Source organism: Triturus cristatus, chromosome 9 (genome assembly GCF_964204655.1).
Source record: "Triturus cristatus chromosome 9, aTriCri1.1, whole genome shotgun sequence".
NCBI classification, from domain to species: domain Eukaryota; kingdom Metazoa; phylum Chordata; class Amphibia; order Caudata; family Salamandridae; genus Triturus; species Triturus cristatus.
Window position 1 is genome coordinate 374908847 of NC_140592.1, and position 23710 is coordinate 374932556.

The 23710-nt window shown below is 46.9% G+C and overlaps 1 protein-coding gene across 2 annotated transcripts in view; it reads right to left on the bottom strand.

Moving 5' to 3' along the window:
• Positions 1–338: 338 nt before the first annotated feature.
• The window catches only part of LOC146797978 (ribonuclease Oy-like), a 120616-nt gene continuing 97244 nt past the window's right edge, over positions 339–23710 (bottom strand). For both annotated transcript variants that reach the window (XM_085625201.1, XM_085625200.1), the window contains exons 7-10: positions 20262–20375; positions 13624–13672; positions 11329–11403; positions 339–1112 (exon numbers count right to left, since the gene is read on the bottom strand). In XM_085625201.1, the coding sequence (XP_085481327.1) occupies positions 942–1112; positions 11329–11403; positions 13624–13672; positions 20262–20375 (409 nt within the window). In that variant the 3' untranslated portion in view covers positions 339–941. The remainder of the gene's footprint in view (positions 1113–11328; positions 11404–13623; positions 13673–20261; positions 20376–23710) is intronic.

Sequence of the window (23710 nt, forward strand, 5' to 3'; positions counted from 1 at the left end):
AAAAAACATTCCGAAATGGTGGCAATCATTGGCCATTTTATGCTTTAGCCACGAGTCCAGAACCATCTAGCACTTGAAGTTCCACACACCAGCGTGGGTTTCGCCGTTACCATTCTAAAAGATGGCTTGTTTCCCTCTATAGAAATAGGACAAAGATCATTGGCAACGGTATCATTTGAGATTATGAAGCACGAGAGCAGTTAATTGTTTAACCATTAACAAGTTCATATTCTAATTCGCTGATATAGTTTAAATAATAACAAAAACGGAGCATCCCCTGAGTAAAGTTTATAAAACCCACTTTACCCCCAGCATCCTCATTACGACGTTTACCCTTCTTTTTGTGGAAAATGTGTTTATTGAGTTTTTCAGAGTAACACAGGCCGGCCATATAGCTTACTGGCACACAAGGATGCAATACACAGGAGCAGGAACTCCACGAGGGGTCAGCCTGCCACAACCAGTCCATGACCATAAATCAAATGAAGAAATAGGAGAAGAAACAATACAACTCCAGCATCATTGTGCGCCCGCAGTAGGTGCGGTTCAAAGAACAGCAATAATACAGGCCATTACATTCCCTATATGTGGGGTAGGAGGCAAGGGAGGTGGGGCGGGAGGAGGGGGGAGAGAAGAACAAAGAGAAAGGGGCGACCACAAAAAGGAGGGGAGAAGTCACCCCAAACCATTCAAATGCTGAACGTACAATCTTTGCAGAGGTGTCTCAGCTCATGGGCTGCGCGGATTCTGTACGACATTTATCCTTAACACAAAAGATACATATTTTCTGGTGACCGTGCAACTGGAATATTTTTAATTTTTATGTCAGCAATTGCAATGTAACAGAATTACTTAGCCACCCAATTTTAACCGTTTAATCATTTCACGTAATCTTTTGAGTCTTTCATCGGCCCTTTGTCCTCGGTGGTAGCAGTGTGAGCTCATGGGCACGGCTCTCGCGGTTTTTCCAGTCTTATGGGGAAGTAATAAATCTCCTTGTTGTTCAAGCAGGGTTTATAGGGAGAGGGGTTCACAGCCGCCTTCTCATTCAGACAGCCACTTGAAAAATTTCTAAACAGCGAGGCTTTAACTTGTGTCAGAATCTGTCGTTTCTGCAAGAGAAATAGTTAAAAAGCCATCAATCAATGTGAATGTGTTAATGATGGTGCAAAATACTTCACAATGCATGCTTTGAGGGCTGGCTTTAGAGGGTGCGGCGCCCTGTGCGACAATCTTGTTGGCACCCTCCCACCAACCAAGCATTTTTTGTGTTGAGGTGTATGGTTTCTCAACCACATTTTAAATATATACAGGATACTTTTAGAGTATATAAAATTAATTCTCAAATATAATATAAATGAAATAAGGACTAGATATGGAACAGATTTTACGATACTATCAGTCAAATATAACTTTTATTTTATAGCCTAAAGCAATCTACATATCTTGTTTATGTAATTATTAATATTTTCTAACTTTGCCATTCGCTTGTAAATATGCCCCTTAGTTTGGTGTGTGTGCAAATCCTGCATTGCCAATCCCTGGTGAGTTTCACTACTCCTGCTGAAACAAGGCCAATGGAGGTACCAATGGGTGAGGCAGACTGGCCTCAAGGATCCTGTGACCTCAGTGACAGAGCCACTGTTGCTCTAGGGTGTGCTGCTTTGTAGGCCTGCCCACAAGACTGGAGGTGAACTTCAATATGGATTGTGATGGACAGGACTTCAAGGTGCTAAGACACCAGAGCTTCTAAGATCTAGCTAGGCCTTCTAAGGATGGGAATGTGCTCCCTTAGGAGAGTGGTCTGGCGGACTGTTCATGAAAGCTGAACCTAGTTCCTCAGTTCCAAATTCGGAAGCCCTGGCCATAGTACCACATCCTCTCCCCCACTGAACACCATACTGTCCCACTGAGAGAAACTCGCACTGCCTTCAGCTACAACCCAATTTGCTCTGCCATAAACACCTGGATGCGACTCAATTCAAATTATGCACTAGACAAGAGTAATATGTTGCCTAAAAAACACACAAAGGGGGTGGGACATCCTGGAAAAAGCAAACCCTCATAGGGAATGCAAGATTAAGTAAAGCATGTGAAACATAAGCAGAACAAAATGGTTACCTTAACACTTTTACACTCATTATTCAGAAATAAATGATTGTTTGTACCTGAAAAGTTAAGGACATGACTACAGGGCCTGGAAGCGACCCGTTTCAATGTCCATTGCGCCGGGCCCTGTTTCAATGTTCATTGCGGATACCGTGAGCAGTATCGTTTCAAAAAGACCACATCTTTGAACACAGAGCCGCGGTACACATTTTATAAACTAAAATAAGGAAAACAGCTGATAAGGATCATATTAAACATTTACCACTCAGGGGAGGAGCCTAGCGCTTGACCAAGATGGCCGCGTGAGCTTAGAGCTCCCGAGACCCTCGCGCCCTCCGTCGACTATCCTGTCTCTAATCCTGATTGTATGCATGGCATCGTGTCGCTGAGTTGCCAGGGAGGCGATTGATGCTGCCTGCGGTCGGATCGTCCATCGGGAACCGGACTTATGACTGGCGAAAGATTGCGGCCTAACTCCCGGAGATGCCAGGGGCTAGAGTTGGCAGGATGCCCGACTCCTAGTTGATCAACAACGGCCTGGTGAGGTGTGAACTGTCGGACGGAGGCCCTCGCTCTTTCACTTTCGGTTTCGCTCCCTTTGTCTGCCCGGACGCTGTAGTGCTCTGGGTGGCTTTATAACCCCGGGGACGCTCGGCGGGCTACTTTGGCAGAACAAGGCGGACCTGCTCACTCTTTATACCTCTCTCTGAGAGGGGACGGTCTTCACTGCATTGGACTGCCTGGAGTCCATTATGTCGGGCAAGGCAGAAGGAGATCGGCTGAAGCCTAAGTCCACCAGGCGGGGAACGTATTCCCAAGTCAACAGTATGGACCGATACGCCCTCCTGAAGACATCGCCGAGTGGATCGAGCCAGGCGCCGGATGCCCAGAAGGAGGACTCGCCTGGGACACCGGAGCTCTCCCTGCAGGATGTCATGGGCGCGCTTGATGGGATGCAGACCTCGATGGGGCGGCAATTCGAGGCCCTGGCACATAAGGTGGATGCCATCCTGGTGGATGTCAACTTGATCCGCTCGGACCTGGGCAAGACAAACGAACGCGTTAAGGACCTGGACCACAAGACCACGGGCCTCACTGATGAGGTTGCGGATCTGCAGAATGAGGTCCGGAAGCTGAGGGCCGAGAGTGACCTCGCCGCCCGCCGGCTGGAGGACTTCGAGAGCCGGTCCAGGCGCAACAACGTGCGCGTCATCGGGGTCCCGGAGTCCTCGGATGAGGCTTCGGTGGACCTGCTTGTGGAAGATTTGGTCCTCAATCATCTGAAGCCTAAGGGCCTTGGAAAGTTTTTTGCGGTGGAAAGGGCCCATAGAGTGCCGGGCGGACGGCCCAAGGCGGGTGCCCCGCCGCAGCCGATTGTCGCCCGGCTCTTTCATTTCCGAGATCGGGACGCTATCCTGCAAGCTTCGAGGGTGGCGGGCCCAGTCCCCTTCCAGAATGCGTCGGTGAATTTTTATCCGGACTTCACCCAGCAGGTGCAGAGACAGAGACAGAGCTTCCTGGGGGTGAAGCGAAGACTTCGGGAACGGGACCTAAAATATGCCATGCTTTTCCCCGCCAGACTACGGGTGGTGCATGAAGATCGGACATTCTTTTTTGACTCTCCTGTTATGGCCGACGAATGGCTGGACGCTTTGCCCCGGCGACGGACCGGGGACGACACAGCTGAGCATGGAGATAGTGGCCGGGATGGACAGGGCTGATATCTCAAAGCCGGCCTGACTTGATTTGACCATAATTGAAGATTGAACAGAGTGCAGTAACTGTGGAGGGTTGCGGGAGGACGAGGGGTGCTCTTTTCCTCCCTTGGGGTACTTTTTGTAGATTTTTGTTTTTGTAGGGCGACAGGCACACTGCAAGTTGGGGGGGCTTTTTAAGCTGCAGCAGGGGTGCAGGGTGGGGGGAGTTATGGGGAGTTTGAATTTGTTGTTGGGGGGTTTATTTCTGCAAGGCATGATGATTATCCTCAGGGTTGTTCCATGGTGGCGCCTCGGGTGTGGGGTGGGCCTCTTTCCGTTTGAGGATGGGGGGTAGAGGCCTAAGTGTTATAAGCTGGAATGTTAATGGTTTGGGGGATCGCATTAAGAGGGGGATTGTTTTGCAATTTCTGAAACGCTCAATGCCAGACGTTGCACTGCTGCAGGAGACGCATCTCATAGGCAATACGTGCTATGCCCTGAATAGGAAGGGGTATAAATTCATTGCACACTCGGGATTTTCTTCTGGGTCCAGGGGTGTGGGCATCCTTGTTAGAGCATCGCTGCCCTTTGAGGTGGACTCCACCATTGTTGACGATAGGGGGAGGTTTGTGGCGGTGGCGGGGCGGTGGGAAGGAAGGACTTTGGTTTTGGTTTCGGTTTACGTCCCGCCGGCCCTGCAGGCCGCCACATTTGCTGAATTGGGCAGGGCTTTGCTGACTCTCCCGGGGGGCATGCTGGTAGTGGGAGGGGATTTCAACGCTGTGGGCTCCGGACTGCTGGATAGATACCCGCCCAGGGACACAGGGGGGGCTCAGAAATGGCTTCCAGACCTCCTGGACACATTTGGCCTGATAGACTGCTGGAGGCTCCGGCACCCCACACAGAGTCAATACACGTTTCACTCCGGGGCGCATGGTAGCCTCTCCAGGATTGACTACCTGCTCACTCTGGCCGCACATGCCTCGTTGATATCCGAGGCGAGGCACATGGCACGTGGTATCTCTGATCACTCGCCAGTGTGGATCCGGCTGGATCTCGGTCGGGAGGGAGGAGGGAGGGTGGCCCCCATTAACCCATGGTATTTCCGAGACCCCAAGATGCGCAGCGCCCTGGTAAAGAAGGTAGATAATTACTTTAAGGACAATCTGGGAACCGTGGACTCGGCGATCTCGCTGTGGGAAGCTTTTAAGACCGTGCTTCGGGGGGAGGCCCTCTCCCTGGTGGTGACTGCCAAGAATCGGAGGGATTGCGAAGTGCGGCAAGTGGAGGAGGAGATTGCGGCCCTTGAAGGGGATATGGAGGAGGAGGTTACGGAGTCCTCACTGCATGAGCTTTGCTTGAAGCAGACTGAGTATAGGGACCTGGTGACAGAAGCCGCCAAGACCCTTAGCAGGGAACAACAGGGCCGTCTGTATGATGTTGGAGATAAGGCAGGGAAACTCCTGGCGTGGCTGGACAGGAAGGAACGGGTCAATAGAGTGGTGCCAGAGTTGATTGGAGAGGGGGGAGAGGCGATTGTGGAACCTGAGGGGATTGTGGAGTGTTTTGCGGAGTATTTTCATAGGGTTTATTCCTCTGTGTCGGACAGGCCGCCCGAGGACTCGACTGATCTCCTCCGTGATATCGAGTTGCCCTGCCTCTCTGACATAGATAGGGACGATTTGGATGGCGACATCACGGTTGATGAGGTGGCGGGGGCGATTCGCGCGTTGAATTCGGGTAAGGCCTCTGGACCGAACGGACTGCCGATCGATCTGTACAAACTGTTCCCGGATAGGGTCGCCCCTCACCTGCGCGCCATGTTTTTGGAGGCGCGGGGGGATGGGATCCTTCCGTTGGATCAGCGGTTGGCGTCGATCGTGGTCATACATAAAGAGGGTAAACCCCGAGATAGATGCGCCTCCTATCGGCCCATTTCACTCCTCAACGCTGAGCCGAAAATTCTGGCCAAACTCCTGGCTACCCGTCTGATTAGGGTACTTGGCGATCTGGTCCACCCGGATCAATCTGGCTTTATCCCGCACCGAAACACAGCATTGAACCTTAGGCGTCTTCATGGCGTCATCGCCAGGGCGGGCACGCTGCGTGAACCGGCTGTTGTGGCATCTCTTGATGCCACGATGGCCTTTGACACGGTGGAGTGGGCATACTTATGGGCCGTGCTGGCCAAGTTTGGTTTCGGTCGCGGGTTTGTGAGTTGGGTCCGGTTGCTGTACGAGGGGCCACTAGCGAATGTTGTGGTGAATGGTCGGGCATCTACTCCGTTTCAGCTTGGTAGGGGTACTCGGCAGGGCTGCCCCCTGTCGCCTCTGTTGTTCGCCCTCGCCCTTGAACCGTTGGCTGCGTGGATACGTTGGCACCCGGATATACGGGGCCTTCGGTGGTCGCCTGATCACGAGGACCGTATTTCGCTCTATGCCGATGATATCCTGTTGTATCTTGCCTCACCGAAGAAGTCACTTATAGTGGTCTGTGACGTACTCGCATCGTTCGGTAGGAACTCGGGGCTTGTGATTAATTGGGGCAAATCGTATTTGTACGTTCTTAGTGGCGAGGTCCCACCGATCCCTAGAACATGTTCGATACAGGTTGCCCAGCAAGGTTTTGTGTATTTGGGGATTTTTATATCCATGGATCCTGTTGTGCGCTATGAGAGGAACCTGCTCCCCCCCTTGGTACGCTTGAGGCGAGATGTTGAAGGTTGGCGGAGGCTGCCGCTCTCCCTTGTAGGGCGTGCGGCCCTGTTCAAAATGATGTCCCTTCCCCGCTTCCTCTACGCCCTCCAGAACACCTTGGACTGGGTACCGGCCAAATACTTTCGGGAGGTCGAAGGCCTCCAAAGGACGTTGCTGTGGGATGGGCGGCCGCGAATAGCTATTTCAAAGTTGACGCTCCCATGGTACGATGGGGGCATTGCGCTCCCAGACATCCGACGGTACTATTGGGCCACGCAGCTGAGCGCGATCAACCATGGGTTTTACGGCCCTGCCCTTAGCCCTGGGTATGCCATGGATAGGTGGCTGCTGCGCGGAGGCAACTACTACAGGGCGTTGTATTCGCGGTCCCTAGACTCGTCCCTCACGGGGCCCACAGGTGTGGCGGTGCGCGTATGGAAGATGGCGACCGACTCGCTGGGCTGGAAGGATAGGCTCACCCTCGCTACCCCATTGTTTGAATCGGAACGGTTGGGAAGACTCTGGCACACGAAGGGCTTTGATAAGTGGGACCTGATAGGTATATCCAAGGTGGGAGATGTGCTGCATAAGGGGAGGGTAAAGTCCTTCGAGGAGTTGCAGACTGAGTTTGAGCTAGGGCCTTCAGAGTATTTTAGGTATATCCAGCTGCGTCACGCCCTCCGATCAGTCCTCGTGGAGGGTGAGAAGGTGCCGGAGTCCTCTCCCCTTGAGGACCGAGTCCTTGATGGTCATATGCCCGAGAGCACGATTTCGCTCATATATAAGAAGTTGATAAACGTCCGGGCAGACTTGCTATTGGGGCTGAGAGAACAGTGGACCAGGGATGGCCTCGAGTTGGATAATGAGGACTGGCAGTCAGCGGTCTCTTCGCCTAAGGAGGTTGCGATCCCGTCGCGTCTGAGGCTGGTGCAGCTTAAAATACTGCACCGGGTGTATGTTACGGGGCCAAGGCTGGTCCACATGGGATTCTCGGAGGACGGCCTGTGCAGAAGGGGATGTGGTATGGTGGGTACTTTCCTGCACATCATCTGGGAATGTGGTGTCATTGTGGAGTTCTGGAGGAGAGTCCATGCAGTTATGGGGGAGGTGACGGGCATTGTGGTACAGCCGGAGGCGCGGTGCTGCCTCCTGAACGTCTGGGGCCCCACTGATCTCGATGAGGCGCAGACCCAATGGGTGACTCTGGGTAACATGGTAGCTAAAAGGGATATCGCGCGATTATGGGGCTCCTCGGGAACCCCTACACTGACCGCGTGGAAGGAGAACATGGATTGGAGCATGGTTAGGGAGAAGACGGTCTACTGCTCTAGAGGTCGCCCCCGGAAGTGGCATGCCATCTGGGGGCGGTGGAACCAATACAGGGGGGGAATATGTCTTGCCCCGGACCTGGAACCTCCCGAGGAACAGCTTTCCCCCTGACCTACCTTCCAGCACAGTTTGGTTTAGGTAACCGTTCTGGGCCTCTGCTGTTCCCCTTCTTCCTCCGCACACAGTCTTATACTTAGTAGATGAGTGGGGTCTTGCCTCCCCTGGGGGCTTTCGCCATGGGATTTCAATGTTTCTGCCTTGCTGGGGTTTGTTGTGTGTTTTTTCTGTGTTTATTTAAAATTGGACCTTTGCATTATTCATCGTACTGTATCTGGGACACATTACTGTATCTAACTTGCAATGCTGCCGAACCCTCGGGCTGTCGGCTGAATAGCTGTGTCCTGAATTTCGAAATAAAGGTTTTCAAAAAAAAAAAAAAAAAAAAAAAAAAAAAAACATTTACCACTCCAGTCATCAAGCGGGTATTGTGGTACCGCCAGCAATCGTGCACTTTCCCACCCGGGGAAAACAATACTGTTCAAAGAAAGACAAGAAAACGAAAGTAACGCTTCACTGGCAAACTTTGTAAAGTGGCTCTAATGTGTTTGGGGGTGAATAAAACCAATATGGTCACTTTGCCACTGGTCTGTCATGCTTTATTTTGTTATTTCTTTTTCGTATTTTGAATTTTTTTTGTCTTCATCAAGAGGCTGCACTTTGGAACAGAAAAGTGTCAGAAAAAGATATTTCCAGCAAAAGTGTTTCTTTTTTTTTGGGATCCATTTCACAGGGGAACAAAGGAAGGAAAGTAGAGGAAACAGAGGGTAAGAGACGTTTATTGAAGTGACGGTTTTCAGCAAGTGAGGAGCAGAGAGAGAGACCGAAAGAGAGGGAAAAAGAGGAAGAAAGTGGGGGGCAGCTGACAGGGGTAGAGCAGGAGATGGGGACACTTCAACTACCAATCTTACCTCACAAAACCTGCTGGGCACCTGGATCTCAAATGCAACAGAAGTGGGCTGCAGAAATCACAGCAACCGACTTTCACTGCTGCGGGGCGGGCTCGGAAGTGGGAAGATAATGTTTACAGGGCCGTAATTGGTAGCGCTTTCGCGCACTACCAGATTGACGGCCCTGGGACCCAAAGAAGCTAGTTTGCATCCACAGGTGGCGGCAACACTGCACAGGGGCGGGCATAATCGTGCCTCACAGCCTCATGATCTGTTTAACACTGTTATCTCTCCTATTTCTACGAAGATTAACACCGTGGAAAAGAAAGAGGGACAATAGTGTTCAACAGTGCAGGCTTTATTGAAATGTGACTGATGCAGTTTCACCATGGCACCTAGACTTGCACCACCTCCCCCTTCATATGCCCCAGTGTGCCTAGGTGGTCCTATGAAGAAAAAGTTGAGCTTTTAGGGATGTTTCTCTGTTACTACCACAACTACTATAATTGGACTCACTGTCCTGGGGTGCAGATGGGCTCTCGTTACCGGGGCTGCTGTGCTGCTACAATAAGAGAAGCCTGGACTTCCCGCTGCATGAGTGCATCTGTTTGTACAGAGATTACTGCTAGAGGACTCACCACCCCAAGATGCAGCTGGGATCTCATCACCTGGGAATGTGGGGCTGCTGTGCTGCTGGCATAAGAGGAGCCAGGCAGGATCCGCGTGGGACGCGCCCGGCCACTGCCCAGACGCAGACCAGTCCAAGAGCAGGCCTGCCTGTACTCATCTGAGCCAAAACGAGGTTGGTATGGGCAACCACTTTGTGATTTTAAAACTTAGACACTTTGATCAAGGATCATGGAAAAAAAGAAAATCTACATCTTCTGTTGGTAAAGATTCTTCCATTTCTATTTTAATTGTGAACTTGCTCACAGATACCATGGGTGCCTTAGACAGGAAATTGGTTCTGTGAAAGACCAGTTGTCTACTGTCAGCAAGTTGGTTCCTGATAAAACATCTAGCAATGCCAAGAGTAAACTGACCGCTCCATTGCTGCCCGGCTCAGGCACCTCAGAGAAGAGGAGAGGGTCTAACAGCTGTCTCTTTGACTGTTGTTGGACAACTGCACAGTCTGACAATCAGGATTCCAAAGCATCTTGTAATTGGCTTGTTCCTCCCTGAAAAAAATGTTGAATGCACCAAGCGTGGGAAAGAGAAATGTGGGACAATACCTGCAGAGCTCATAGGAAAGCCAATCCCTCCACTCATGGGAAAGATTGGGGGGTTAATGAACTCACCTTAATTAGTAGTAAATTGGAATCTCTAGAGGGTCAATTTATTGCTTTCATGGACCGTGTTATATGGGTTCTATCGAAATTCAAATATCAAAGTTGCACAAAAGTGAGGCACAGTCTGTTATTATTATTAAATCTGATGCAACAGATTTGGTGTCTTTGGACTGGCTAGAGTCTAAAAGTCGCCATAGTGGCTCTTTTAAGCCCACCCATATACCTTTGACCTAGTATCCACATGCTTTTAATTCAGCCGCACCAGCACCTTTGGTGGGGAATAAATCAAACTCTGTCCTCAAACCTCCCCCAGTTGAGGAATCTCAACTATTACAACCAGAAGCAACCCTATTTACCATCCTCCTCAAAGGGGTCCTACAACTTAGGCTGCTTTAAATTGAGAGACATGACCCATTGGTTACAAGGTTGCCCACTGGTTAAAAGGGAGAAATGGTGTCAGTGATTATTACCTGCTGAAATATCAATGGTGCTGAGGATTCCATGGGTAGGAAACCTGCCGAAACATGATACTAGATGAAAGAGTGAGACAGCTTGACGAAAGTTAAAAGGGAAAAATGTGAGATGGGTGGGAGGCAGCCTGTGTGGGGTAGTGTGGAGAAGGGTGTTTGAAGGGCAAAAACAAAAAGGCAGGTTTGAACAAGATGAGGAGCACAAAAAGAGTTTAAGGTAGGGGAAGGGTGGAAAGATTCCATGAAGGGAGATTAATGGTGGAACTTCCTCTTAAAAGAAAACAAAGTTGCAGGATTGGATGGGCTTAAGGGAGAATGAGGGGAGAAACACCCCCTCAAAGAAACAAACCAACAAACAGTCTGTAGAAAAGAGTTTATCTTCAGTAAGGGCTTCATTTGGTTAACCTGGTGAAACCCATTCGTGAAGAGGAACTCGCTAAGACGAACAGATTTCATCAGAACCATTTTCTTCGAGATGGTTTTTCATTCAACTCATACCCAACCCTTGCAGAAATACCCCTGCAGCCAGGAATGCCTACCCTTGATAAATAAAGGAACCTTGACGCACGTGGGCGTCACTTCAAAGCAAAACTCAACACTGTGACACAGAAATGAAGACTATTCCAGCCACTTCATACCTGTAGTAGCCTATACAACTTGGAGATACCGGCCCAAGATGGTTTACTTGTCTCCACAATGGATCGTTTTGTTTTGTACACATTTAATGAGTTGGTCGTTGGCCGCTACCTAGGCATTGACGAATGCTAATAGACTTAAAGGAACTGTCTCACCTTGTCATCTGTCACGCACTGGAACTCATAACCCGCGCCTACAACAGGTAGAAGGGCACGATGAAGGGCTTCATACTGGGAAGAGAGAACAAGTGTTAGCATTGATTAAGTCAAATGAACTATACAAGATAAAGTGCACTGGGACAGTTAAAGCGAAGAATAACTGAGTTTATGAGAGCTGTAAAGGAAACAGAGCATTCTGGGCTGCAAATGATATATACAGTGAGAGGTCAAACCTACAGGGGGGTTAGGCTAGGAGTGGGTCCAAGCACATCCAGGTTTGCCTGACGCCTGCACGCCTAACATGTTTGTCTGTAATCTTCAGGAATAAAGGGTTCATCTGCCTGAAGACTACAGCATTCATGGACTTCTTTCTTGAGGGTCCAGATATGAAAGATACCTATCACTGGAGTCATCTCCCCTGAGTTTTCTGAACAATGATTAATCTCCCTGGAGTTGCAAGAAATAAAAGATCCAACTGCCTGGAATTTCTTGGAAATCATAGCTTTACAGCCTTGAATTTTTGGTAACCACAGTAATTTGTTCTTGGGACGCCAGGTATGAAGGATTTGTAACGTGTGTGGCTAAGTGCATTGTCGCCATTTTGAAACTCTTACGTTCAATGCCGGGCCACTGACACGAGATCCGTAAATTTGTGGTGGTATTTGTGAAGATTGAAGTTTGGGGCGGCAGATGTGGTGGTGCACAGCACACCTGAGGGTATAGATAAAACTTACATAGCTTTAAAGGTGCATGAAGAGGGATCTGTGATGTCACACAGCTCGCCTCTAGTTACTGAACAGGCTTCACTGCTGTGTGAAGACTGAAGCTCGGCATCTGTGGTGAGGTCTTCACTGCTGTGAGAATTGCTTTCCCCTAATAGATTTTTCATTCTCATTCAGAGCCTCTTTGTGTTCCTAAATTAGAATAACTATCTTATAAAAGCCAAATCCCTCTCATGGTATCTTGGCCTTAACCCTAATGTTAGTTTTAACGGATACAACTATTTTGAGTTCTTTAGGAACAAATTTCAGTCCTACTAGGGTCTGTGAAAGAGAAGATTTAGCCTGGAGTGCTGTAACAACATTGTCTGAATACAAGGAGTTTTAGACTCTGGAACCAACCTTTTAGGGACTCTGTGCCTCTAGATGGTCTCTGAGTTGCAATTCAAATACATTTGTGACGTTTTTTCTTCTTTTTTTTTTGGAGTGATGTTGTTTCATAAACTGTAATGAATCAATTCTCAAACCTTCTTAGGTAATGGTCCAAGGATATGGAACACGTTCCCTCTGTTCATTAAGCTAGCACCTTCTATCATGCACTTCTGCCCTCAAAATGGATTAACCATATTTAATCCTTTGGTTCAAAACTCCAATTTTTTCCAAAAAGAGAATTACTAGTTCTTTGGTGATCCTAGCTGTTCATATGTAAACTCCTTAGAATTTGGCCAAGCATGCAGAAATCAAGCAGATAATACATATTTCCACAAGGTATTCCCCATGTCATATAGACCTGTAGGGGGTTTGCTTATAAACCCCAGGGAATGATAATTCTGTTATGATCATCCGATATTAAGGCCCCACTCAAAATGAGAGCAAATGCGCTCTTTGAAAACAATCTATTTATACACCTAGGATGTCCTCCTAATGCAATAATCGCATCTTATTACCACATTAATCACCCTAGTCCATAGACTCCTTACGTCAGATGCCGGCTTGGATTCACTTTATTCTGTTTATGTCTTAACACTTCTATTCAGAGCTCTGTATAAATATGTCGTATGGTGACCTATCCTCTTTCGTGAGATCTGATAATTTGAACCTTTCTCTCATGAAGAACAAAGCTTACTACATCTAGTGCCTGTGCATTCATAAAATACAATTAAATAAAATAGCATTGGTAATGGACAGGTCTGGCCCAGGCTGCTGACCTTTTGTCTTTGCTAGTGCCTGTTTTGTTTGTGCATTTATGATTGCATACATTGTATGGAAGAGTAGAATGCTGTCACTCACTGCCAGGTAAGCCATTGGCTGAAGTTGGCTAACCCTGTGCACCATGCATGCTGTATGCTGTGGTGGGCAGAAGTGAAATGTGAATGACAGTACAGCAGACCAATGGATGAAGAGGGCTGACTGAAAGCTCCCTGCAAGAATGTGCTAATGCCAGGCCTACATTAAAGGGAGGTGGCTTGAGGACTGATGCTTGAAGGAGGTTGCTTGTATGTTGCAATGTACAACTCCAACTTTGGATGGGACTCAGTGTTGTAGAGTTGATCATGTGGTGCAGGACACATACCTGGTAACTCTGTTTGCATGTTGGCAGAATTTGTGCTTTCTCTAAGGCTCTGAAATAAAAAAAAAATAATAGCACTGTTAGGCAACAAAATGTTTTGCAGCACTCGAGCCAAACGTAACACTCTTAACATAAAAGCAGGAGTGGCCCGTACAGGTAAGCGCATCGGGGTGGTGACGGATCTGACCTGCACGGGCATCTCCTGCATAAGAGCTTCCTCCTCACTTCTTGAATTCCGCAAGCAGCTAAAGGCCTGTCTTTTTGAGTACTCCCACAGGCCCTAGTTTTGGCTACACTCTCACCTGCTCAGTGCCTGGACACCCTCCTGGGTGATAGTGCGCTCTACAAATCTGCATAACAAAGCCTAACATAGCAATCTTTGACCGATCTAAGACTGCAGAAGAGTCAAACGTTTTGTTGGATGTATGTGCAGGATGGCAAAACCATGGCCAAGGTTACTAAAATTAGCGTTGCTCGGCAATGCATGAAAATCTGCATCCCTGCATTGCGCAACGGGCAAAGAGTTGTGCAGCCCCATGTTTCCAAAGGGTCACACCCTGAGGGTGTAATCGGGTGTCCAAAAGGAATTTTTGGACTATAATAAGCATTGCTTCACCACGCATACTCTAGCAAGATTTGTCTTGCAAGAGATTTGTACTCCAGGAGCACACATGCAGAGAAACGTCTGTTAGTAAATCGCACAATATGTATATTTTTGTGAAAATTACATGTATGATGCATGAAAATCATGTGATTTTCCATTTGCTCATTGTTTGCACCTGGTTTCTTCTGGTGCTAGGATTTCTGGCAGTCAGGTCGGTCGCCCCATGGTAATGATCTGAATTATAGGAGTGTTTGCGGTGTGCCTGCCTGTCACCCCCTATTTGCATAAATTAATGAGTTAGGCAGTACACAAAGCAAAGTAATTTTACATGCACTCCATTCAACTTTTTAGTATAGAAAAATATGCATGCAAAAACTGATTGGCTCTGCGATTTGCGTCACTTTACAGTGAGTAGGCACTGGCGGAAATGTGTAGTGAATTAGGGATCACGTGTCTTTAAAATAAATATTTGATTTGAATTAGTATGTTTAATTCTTCAATTCTCTTCCTCATTATTTTACCCACATAGTTTGTCTCTCTTATTAACATGTAATTATTGTTCCTATTATTTGTCTCTGCTTTTACTTTTTCAAATGTTGCCTTTGCTTTACTTGACCCCTTATTCAGTTTTTCTAATGCCTCTGTTCATATCTCTACCATCACTGTTTTGATAATTGTTTATCACTCAGCTTAAAAGTCTTCAGTCTGCTTTCCTGTAATTTTTTTGCTTACCTTTGAATATTTCTTGTGTTCTTTATTTTTTTTATTTTCATATATTTGTTCATGTTTTCCGCAGATTTTTCTGGTCCTTCGGTCAGTAACTGTGCTCACCTTTCACTCTGATCTATATCCTTTTTATTCAGTTTTTTTTTTTAATTCCCTCACAAGTCCTTCGCAGGGAAAGAGACGGGCAGCTGCCAACCACTCACTCTTGGTTTGGAACGGCATTACGGGACAAAATGAAAACCCCTTCGGGCTGGTGGAGCATTGGTCTTGTTTTTGAGCTTATTCATTTTATCTTTAAAAAAAATCAGCGGAGAAAGCAGACCCTTGGGAAGCAGCTCCCGTGTTTTTAGGCATATGCATGATTTATTGCCGTGGACAAACAATACTCCTCACCACCCTCCTCCCGCCCTATTCCCTTGCTGGTATAACAGGAGAGGATGTGGTCTCACGGCTAGACTGCTGACCTTGGAGCTGGGAAACTAAGGTTCCAGCCTTAGGGTCAATTCCTCATCCTGTGATTCTGGGCAAATCACTGAATCTCCCAGTGCCTACCAAAAATATGAATGAGTCCTTGTGTAATGTGACTGGTGCTCATGTAAAGCGCTCCAATACCTTCGGGTCGAGTTCGCGCTATGTAGCTCTTAAAAAGAAACAACAACAAAAAAACATGTGCCTAGTGTTGAAACATCTTCCTAGGCTGCATTTAGCTCCCAGTCCAGCCTGGCTTCCCTCCATGACTTCAGACATCAGTAGCTGGGCGCAGCCCCTGCCAGTGTTCCCATGGACACACAAGGTCTCAATAGGCCGGAGAGTAGAGCTGGCACGACTCAAGTTCCTAAACATCAATTTTTACTGCTAGATAGATGCGCTATTTTTTTAATCATTTCAACATTTGTGGTGTTTTACGTTTGCATTTTAAGAATGCCTCTTTGATCTTATATTAGTAATTCTGATACAATTGTTAGCCACGCTGATTCCCGTATTAACATTTGCTTGGTTGAGATATTTTGAGTTGGGAAGGGGGTGAAGATGCAGCATTTTGCAGGTTGGTGTAAGACAGGGACAGGACACACTGACTTCCATGAGGTGCATACCCCATCCCTAATCCAATTATCTGCTGGTTGTATCTCTCTGTCAAGGCTGCTCCTCTGATCTCGCGGATGCTAGGATGCCACACACACACCCACAGCTCATAATTTTTTCCCATCTGTCAGTTTTGTAATATGAGGACTGCCACAATTCTATCAGAGTGTCGCTGAACGAGGTATCTGGAAGGGAGAAGATGTGGAGCCACTATAAGGTGATGCATCTTCTAATCTGTCTTTGGTAGGGTAGCACAAGCCCCAGCCTTGCATGCTTAGAGTCCCGGGACAGATACAGAAGTAGTAGACTGAAACGAGGCATGTAACTATCTCATCCTCCCATGTCATCGTTTGACTCCGAGAGATAAGTTTCACTTTCATCGACCTCTTCATCGCTGTGACCTTCTTTGGAGTATGGCAATAATAGATATCCAAACTAGACGCTGATTGTAATGGTTAATTTATACAGAAGTCTGATAGGTCAATTGTGCAAAGCTAGAGGTCTGCTAATTTTGATGCATCCTTGGAGGATGACCAGTCCAATACAAACGTAATGATGTTCTCCTAGATTACTGCCTGTTAAATGGAAGAATCCTCAAAGGGCATACACTTCACTCTTTATGGAACCACTGCACACCAGAAGGGCAGGTGGAGTTTACCTAGATCCACCAGCTTGACCATTTGTTGGCCATCCTCTAAAAGCCTGCATTGTGGGTGTCGAATGTTGTGGCAGTGATTACCTCTCTGGCTAGGGAGGAACGGTGTCACTAAATAAGAATGTCCAGATCTAAATTTTGCCATCTATATAGACACTTATGCAATTTACTACTCCATGTCTCTAGTGAAGGACATTCAGAGGTACTTTTCTGTGAAGGCTTTTACAAGGACGTTGTGCAGAGAGTGGATGAAATTACTTGCTAACATCATATGCGCCCGGAAATTAAAGGTGGCATCAGGAAGGCTCTGGAACAAAAGAGGAGATGTGCTCCATACATTCAGCGGCCTCTGCTTAAGACACTAAATGAGAAAGTCTCTGCATATCCTGGAATTGACTGGGGTGTGTTTTTTTTCTCTCAGGACCTTTCCATTTGCAGGAGCTTAGAAAGCTGAATTTTTGCTGACTACTTTGTTGTTGTTTTTTTCTATTGTAGGTGTCCCTGTGTCCATGGTAGCCAAGTCAGGTATTGAACACCAGCCCTCTATTCCTCTAAAATATTGACTCTTGTTATTGATCCACAGAGCATCAACTTTGGTCAGACCAAAGAATTGAGTTTAATTCTTCAAACTCTGCATGATGGATTTGACTGGAGGTTGTCAGTAGCCACATTGTAAGTTGAATGGGCTTCCAAAAAGGCTTTATTAAGGATGTGTGATGAGCATCTCACAGTAATAGAAAGGATAGGCAGCTTCCTTATGAAGAGTTTGTCATTTCTCAGACTTACAATTAGATCCCTGACAATTGTTTTGACTTATACACGGCCTCTGCAGTGAGGCACTTTCACAGTCCCCTCTCACATTTATGACAATGAATATTCCCTTTTGGTTAACAAAAACATTTCTCAGGTTGTTGTGGAATCTTAGAGTCTTGCTCGCCAAAGTACGTCATTTAAGATCTTTCTGGATAGGTTGTGGCTCAGATTATGGTTTGGTTTCGTTTGAAATGATCTGCTTCTATGGAAAGTAGAACATCTCTCTGCTTTCCGTATTCAAATCCTAAATCAAATGAAATTCCAGGATGCATCGCCTCAACGTGATATAGCACTGGAGGTTTACCTTTAACAGCATCTGTCTGTCACTGTGTGGATGACCTCATGTACATTTTGATACAACCACAAAAAATGTGGTGAATTAAGTGGTCTTAATGGCCTATGCGTGATCAGATCTGACCCTCTCAGAGTCTATCTCAAGCTTAAGGTGTCTATCTCAAGCTTGAGGTTCTGACCATAGCCAGTATTTTATGTGTGGGGTCTAGCTAAAGTACAATTACCAACTCCAAAAGTTGATAAGGAGGGAGGAAATGCTAAAGTGTTATGGAGACATTTCACAAATTGGCAGGAAGGAAACAGATACCTGTGGGCAGTTAACACGCTGCCTGTTCCATCATTCCACTTTCTAGCAATACTGAAAGGTGCTTTACAAAATTCAGCAGAATTAATTTTTCAGAAGAAAAAGTGAAGTAAAACACATAGACATTTGCAAATGTAGATTTAAGGGTCAGAATTGTGTTATTAAAGAGAGAGATCTGGAAATTTGGACTTACATATGGAAAGTTAAAACTTCAATATTAACTCTCATATGGAAGGTCTCATATTTCTTTACTTCACACAGGACCAAATAACAAATCCCAGTAGGCTAAGGGACACAGGCAGATTTCAGGGCGAAAAGATCTGTGAGATCTTAGTCCTGTGCGCTTTGCCAGTCCATGAACAACACATCGCTTTTATAAAATCTTTGGAAAATATTGCCATAAAATAAATCATTAAACGTTGTATTTTTGCTCAACATGTTCTTGATAAGAGAGCTAAAAACTTCCTGAAGATTGTTGCATCTCTTGCTGTGCTCAATTGGTACAATAATGGAATGGAGTTGAAAAGTTTCCTGTGCTGTTTTGAACTCCAGCTCGGCCATGTAAAGTATGAAAATGTAAGGAGGTCTGTAGGGGAGAGAATGGGGCCTAACGGCTAGAGGGTTGACCTCAAAGCTGGGGAACAGCGTTCAAGTCTCAGCAGGGACGCTCAATATCCTGTGATTCTGGGCAAATCACTTAATGTCCCTGTGCCTAACAAAACAAATGTGTCCGTCTGTAACACAACTGGTGCTCATGTAAAGCGCTCTCCTCCGCTCTGATTCCTTTGGGTCGAGTTTGCGCTTTATAAAACTCCCAAAATAAAAATAAAAGTATTCTTTTTTCTGTCCTCCTATCGACTCCTCCATGCCACAAAACCAGAGGCCATTGACAGTTACAGTGTGCTCCTCCTTGCTATCACACTGGGATATTGTGACATTGTTTGTTTTAACCTTCAACCCAACCAACCAGAAAATAAACCAGTGATATCTACCACTCATAGGGGAAAATGAATGAGAGGATACGGTCTTGGTGGATGTTAATGACTGCCCTATAGTGTGTTGGAATGAGAGGAGTGTTTGTCAAATCTTAAAAGATTTTGGGTGGCATGCACCAGCTGCTGGAGTCCTAGTCCCAGGAGAAAAGTGGACACTGCCAGAGCCAGCCCAGTGGCCCAGACCAAACCTCCAAACCCAAGTATGCGTTTCTCTGGGTGGGACCCCAGATGTCCCCTTAAGCTATGTCTCCGCAAGTTTTTCATCTGAAAGTGTAATGGATGCTCCGAACACACACCAAAACCGATCCCCGGATGCTTGTTGACCGGTCCAGGTAAGACCTAGCTTGGCAGTTTGGGCTGGACTGTTCCAATGAAGAACAGGGTCAAGACTGATTTGCATTTGGCTGGGTCTGAACTGGGGTGGCGAAGTGAGATAAAGAACAATGATGGATTCAACGCAGATCTGATAGTGACTGGGGGTGAGTGTCTGAAAAGTTTCAGCACTCCGCCCATCATCTCCTTGTGTTTGCTTTGCTCCAAACACACTCCCAGTAGAAATTTTAGAGATATAAATATAAAAATAATTTCAAAATTGCTTGAGGCAGGCACCCAGGTACAGTAGTAACGGGTGAGCAAGCATCAAGCAGGATGCTGAGTAAGATCTGCATCACAAGAGGACACGATGGGCCAGGAATTACCTTTCTAAAGTAACGTTCTGTGTTTCAAAGCAAACTATCAAACTATAACTATAGGGAACTGAGTTGCATTAGTACTGAGAGTAATTACGCATAACTAATTCTTCGTCCGGTGTAACATGTTTGCAATTATTGCCCAGAAAGGGGCAAATGTTTACTTATGTACTTTCTCTGTGAATAAAGTATACAAAAGCCCTTAAGGTTTAATCCTATACGAACCCCTCAATTTTACTAAAAAGCACATAAAAAAGGTGCCTTCTTTGACATGTTGTTAAGCTTCTGGAACGGGCTCTTAAAATAATACTATATGTAACTTCACAAAGACGTCTGAGTAACATAACAGAAATAATTAGTTGGGTAGCATTACAAAGGTACTACTCCTGGGAGTTGTGAGGCGAAAGGTACACTGAACTCCACTTGTTCTTTTTAGGTGCTGAGGAAGGAGATGGGGCTCAGAAATTCAGAATCTCACTTGTCAATGTTGTAAGCTGCAAGGAGTTTGAGCGCCATTCCAAAGTACTTGTTGGGAGAGCTGAGGCTTTCGATGCATGCAGCACATGTCCCATGCTTCTGCCATTCATTCATCCTGGTGGAGAAAAATACACCTATGTTCACACAGTGCAAATCACATTGTTGTACAAGACTATTTGTAGCTGTCTCTGTTCTATTGTTTTTAGTTTTCCACATGCTATACAGAATGCTCATTATTCATAATGTGTTTAAGTAGCTTTTTTCATCTTACAGCAGTTGTAAAGCTCCAAACGTTTATGCAGTCATAGGGGTCGATTCCAATCCTGGAGAAACCGGGTAATTACCGTCGGTCGGAGCGTTTTCTCCGTCCGACTCGTACCCGGTAAAAAAAACCCATACAAACATGCAAGTACGATTCGTACGGAAACACCATTTCCGTACGATTCGTACAAAACACCGACCGACACAAAAACACATACAAATGTGATCCGAGACGGCACGTACGCGGCATGGGGCACGGAGTTAGGCAGCTTTTTACGTACCAGCAAGTACAATTCGTACCGACAGCACTCCGGACGGCTATAATTTTACGGCACACAAAAAGTGCCGGTAAAGCTAAGTACGCCGCGAAGCGTGAGGAAAAGGGGGCCCGGTACGTGCCGAACGCCCCCCCGTATGTCCATGCCGTACCCCCAGCCCCCCGTATGTCCGCGTCGTACCCCCAGCCCCCCGTATGTCCGCACTGTACCCCCAGCCCCCCCGTATGTCCGCGCAGTACCCCCACCCCACCCCCATATGTACGGTGCGGACCCCCACCCCCCGTATGTACGGTGTGGACCCCCACCCCACCCCCGTATGTGCGGTGCGGACCCCCACCCCACCCCCGTATGTACGGTGCGGACCCCCAGCGCGTAGCGCTGGGGGTCTACACCGTACATACGGGGGGTGGGGGTCCGCACCGTACATACGGGGGTGGGGGCCCACACCATACATACGGGGGGCTGGGGGTACGGCACGGACATACGGGGGGGCTGGGGGGACGTCGCGGACATACCGGGGGTATGGGGGTACGGCGCAGACATGGGGGGGGTGTTCGGCGCGTATGCGGGCACATGTTTGGACGTCTCCATGGTTGCTGTGGAGGTTCGCTCCGTACGGTGTTTTTACCATACGGTTGTGGATTCGGACAGACGGGACGGATCGTACTTGCGCGTTCGGACGTCGGTTTACCGAGTCGTACGTAAAAACATCCGGGGATGTGTCGGACACTTTTTCCGACCCGAGAACGTGTCGGGGTATATTCCCAATGCGATTCGTATGGTGTTTTTTACATATGAATCGTACTTGCCAGTTTGTACGGGACTTGTATGATTCGTACGTAAAAAAATCCGGATATGATTCGTACGGGGAATATTTCTCCAGGATCGGAATCGGCCCCTAAGTGCTTAATTTAAGCCAGTGGTCTCCAGGGCTTGGCACCGGCACTTAATTGTAAACACCGGCGCTTGTGACAGTCTGCCACAGGGTGGCACTGTCTGGCTTATTTAGAAATAACCACAACAGTTAATTAGTAATTCAATATACATTAAAAATGACTATTTTTTGCCACCCAAGCCAATCTTATAGCTTTTGGGGGCCTGGAATAGTCTGAATTGTCACACGTGTAGGAGTGTGAAGGTTAGTAGTTGTGTTGTAACTGCTATTGGCAGCATGGCATGGGCAATGTGTGGTGCAAGCTGCGATGGCCTCCTGACGAGAGCCTTGGCACGTATGATAAGCTAAAAGAAAGGCATCTTGAAGGTGTCAAATTTGCATATTAAACAAAATAGAGGGCAAATCATGAGAACACCAACATACTTAAATGTTGCATTGTATGGCCGTTATCAAGGAGATCAATGTCAGGTAAACACAAGCATTTACAATGCGTTCGTTGTCGCCTTTGGGACCTTATAAGTATTTAGCTATGCAGCATATTATTGTGGGTTCAGCAACATTTACTCTTCTACTGTGCACAAAGCAGTGAAAGGGTGCAGTACCACAGGCTGTCACTAGTTGTCCCTTGGGACCTCTTTTGAACACATAAGCTACTGCACCCTGCAACACGTATAGGGAAAGGATATGGCGCAGCTGTGAGAGCCGCTGACTGTCGAGATGGTGATCTGTGTTCGAGTCCGGTGTCAGCTCAACATCCTGTGATTATGGGCTGTTTCTTTAATTTCCCCACAAGTGCCTGGATAGCTGCGCTATATAAATGAAAGCTACTAATTTAAAATAATGATAAGTAATCAATGGAGCGTTCTCGGAGGTTAGGTCAAGAAAGCAGTGTAGTGCGAGGGGGTGGAGGGAGACAGGCAAAGGGAGATTAAATGAAGGCACTGCACTGCAAATCATGCGTAAATTAACCAAATGAAGAAATGAGCAAAATGAGCAATGGCTTTGGAGGGATGGTGTAGGCTCCCATTAGTTGACAACGGGGAGAGCAGACGCCAGCTCCTGGGAAAAGGTTGTTAATTTTCCCAGGGGTCAGATAAACCGAATGTAGCACGTTACATCACATGCTTTTACCACGCGGTAGGTAACAAAGCGGTCGTTACAATGACCATGTTGTTACCACGCGTGGCATTACATCGCAAGTCATTTCAACGATTTGCGCTAGGAGGCACGCTGGACTTAGGAATAGTATTAATTACTATACCTATTCCAGTTGGTGCAACAGCAGGTAAGGTGTTGGATTTAAAATCCAACACATTTCCTGGTGTTGCACGCCACCTAGCGCAAGTCATTGAAACGTCTTGCGATGTAATGCCACACGTGGTAACAACACGGTCGTTGTAACAACCGCGTTGTTACCTACCTGCGTGGTATTGACAGTGTTGTAAACGCTGTTGCCCGATAAGCCCTGCGAAGGATATCAAATTGTATGAGTTTCATATGGACATTTGTGAATATTGAGGATGTGGGTGTAAGAGGGCATTCTCCGAACCAGTGTCATTGAATGCCCTGGTAAGGTCTATTTCCCACTTTGTCCATAGTGTATCTAGAGAGATTTGCATGTGAGGCAGTAGTGTGCCAGTCATCCATTTAATAAGGTGCCGCCCAGTGCCTATAGCATGAAACAGAATGTTCATTTAAACAATAATTTAGATGTTATTTTCATCCACTTTTGTGTTTGTACTCAATTCAGCTGTGCACAAATCGTGCTTAATGACATTTGCACTTGTTACCGCCAAAGTTTTGCTCTTGGACAAATATGATGCAAAAGCTGTTAATGAGCGCAATTACTCGCACTGAGTGAGGTTAGTTGGGAGCAAAAACACTGCAAGTACGTGGCACAAATGTAATTTGCAATGAAGTCTTTTAGAGTTTACTTTTACCTCTCTAATTTCAGTGAATTTTTGTAGCCCTCTAAATTTCCTGTTCTCTCTAGAGATATTATAACCACCAGAAATG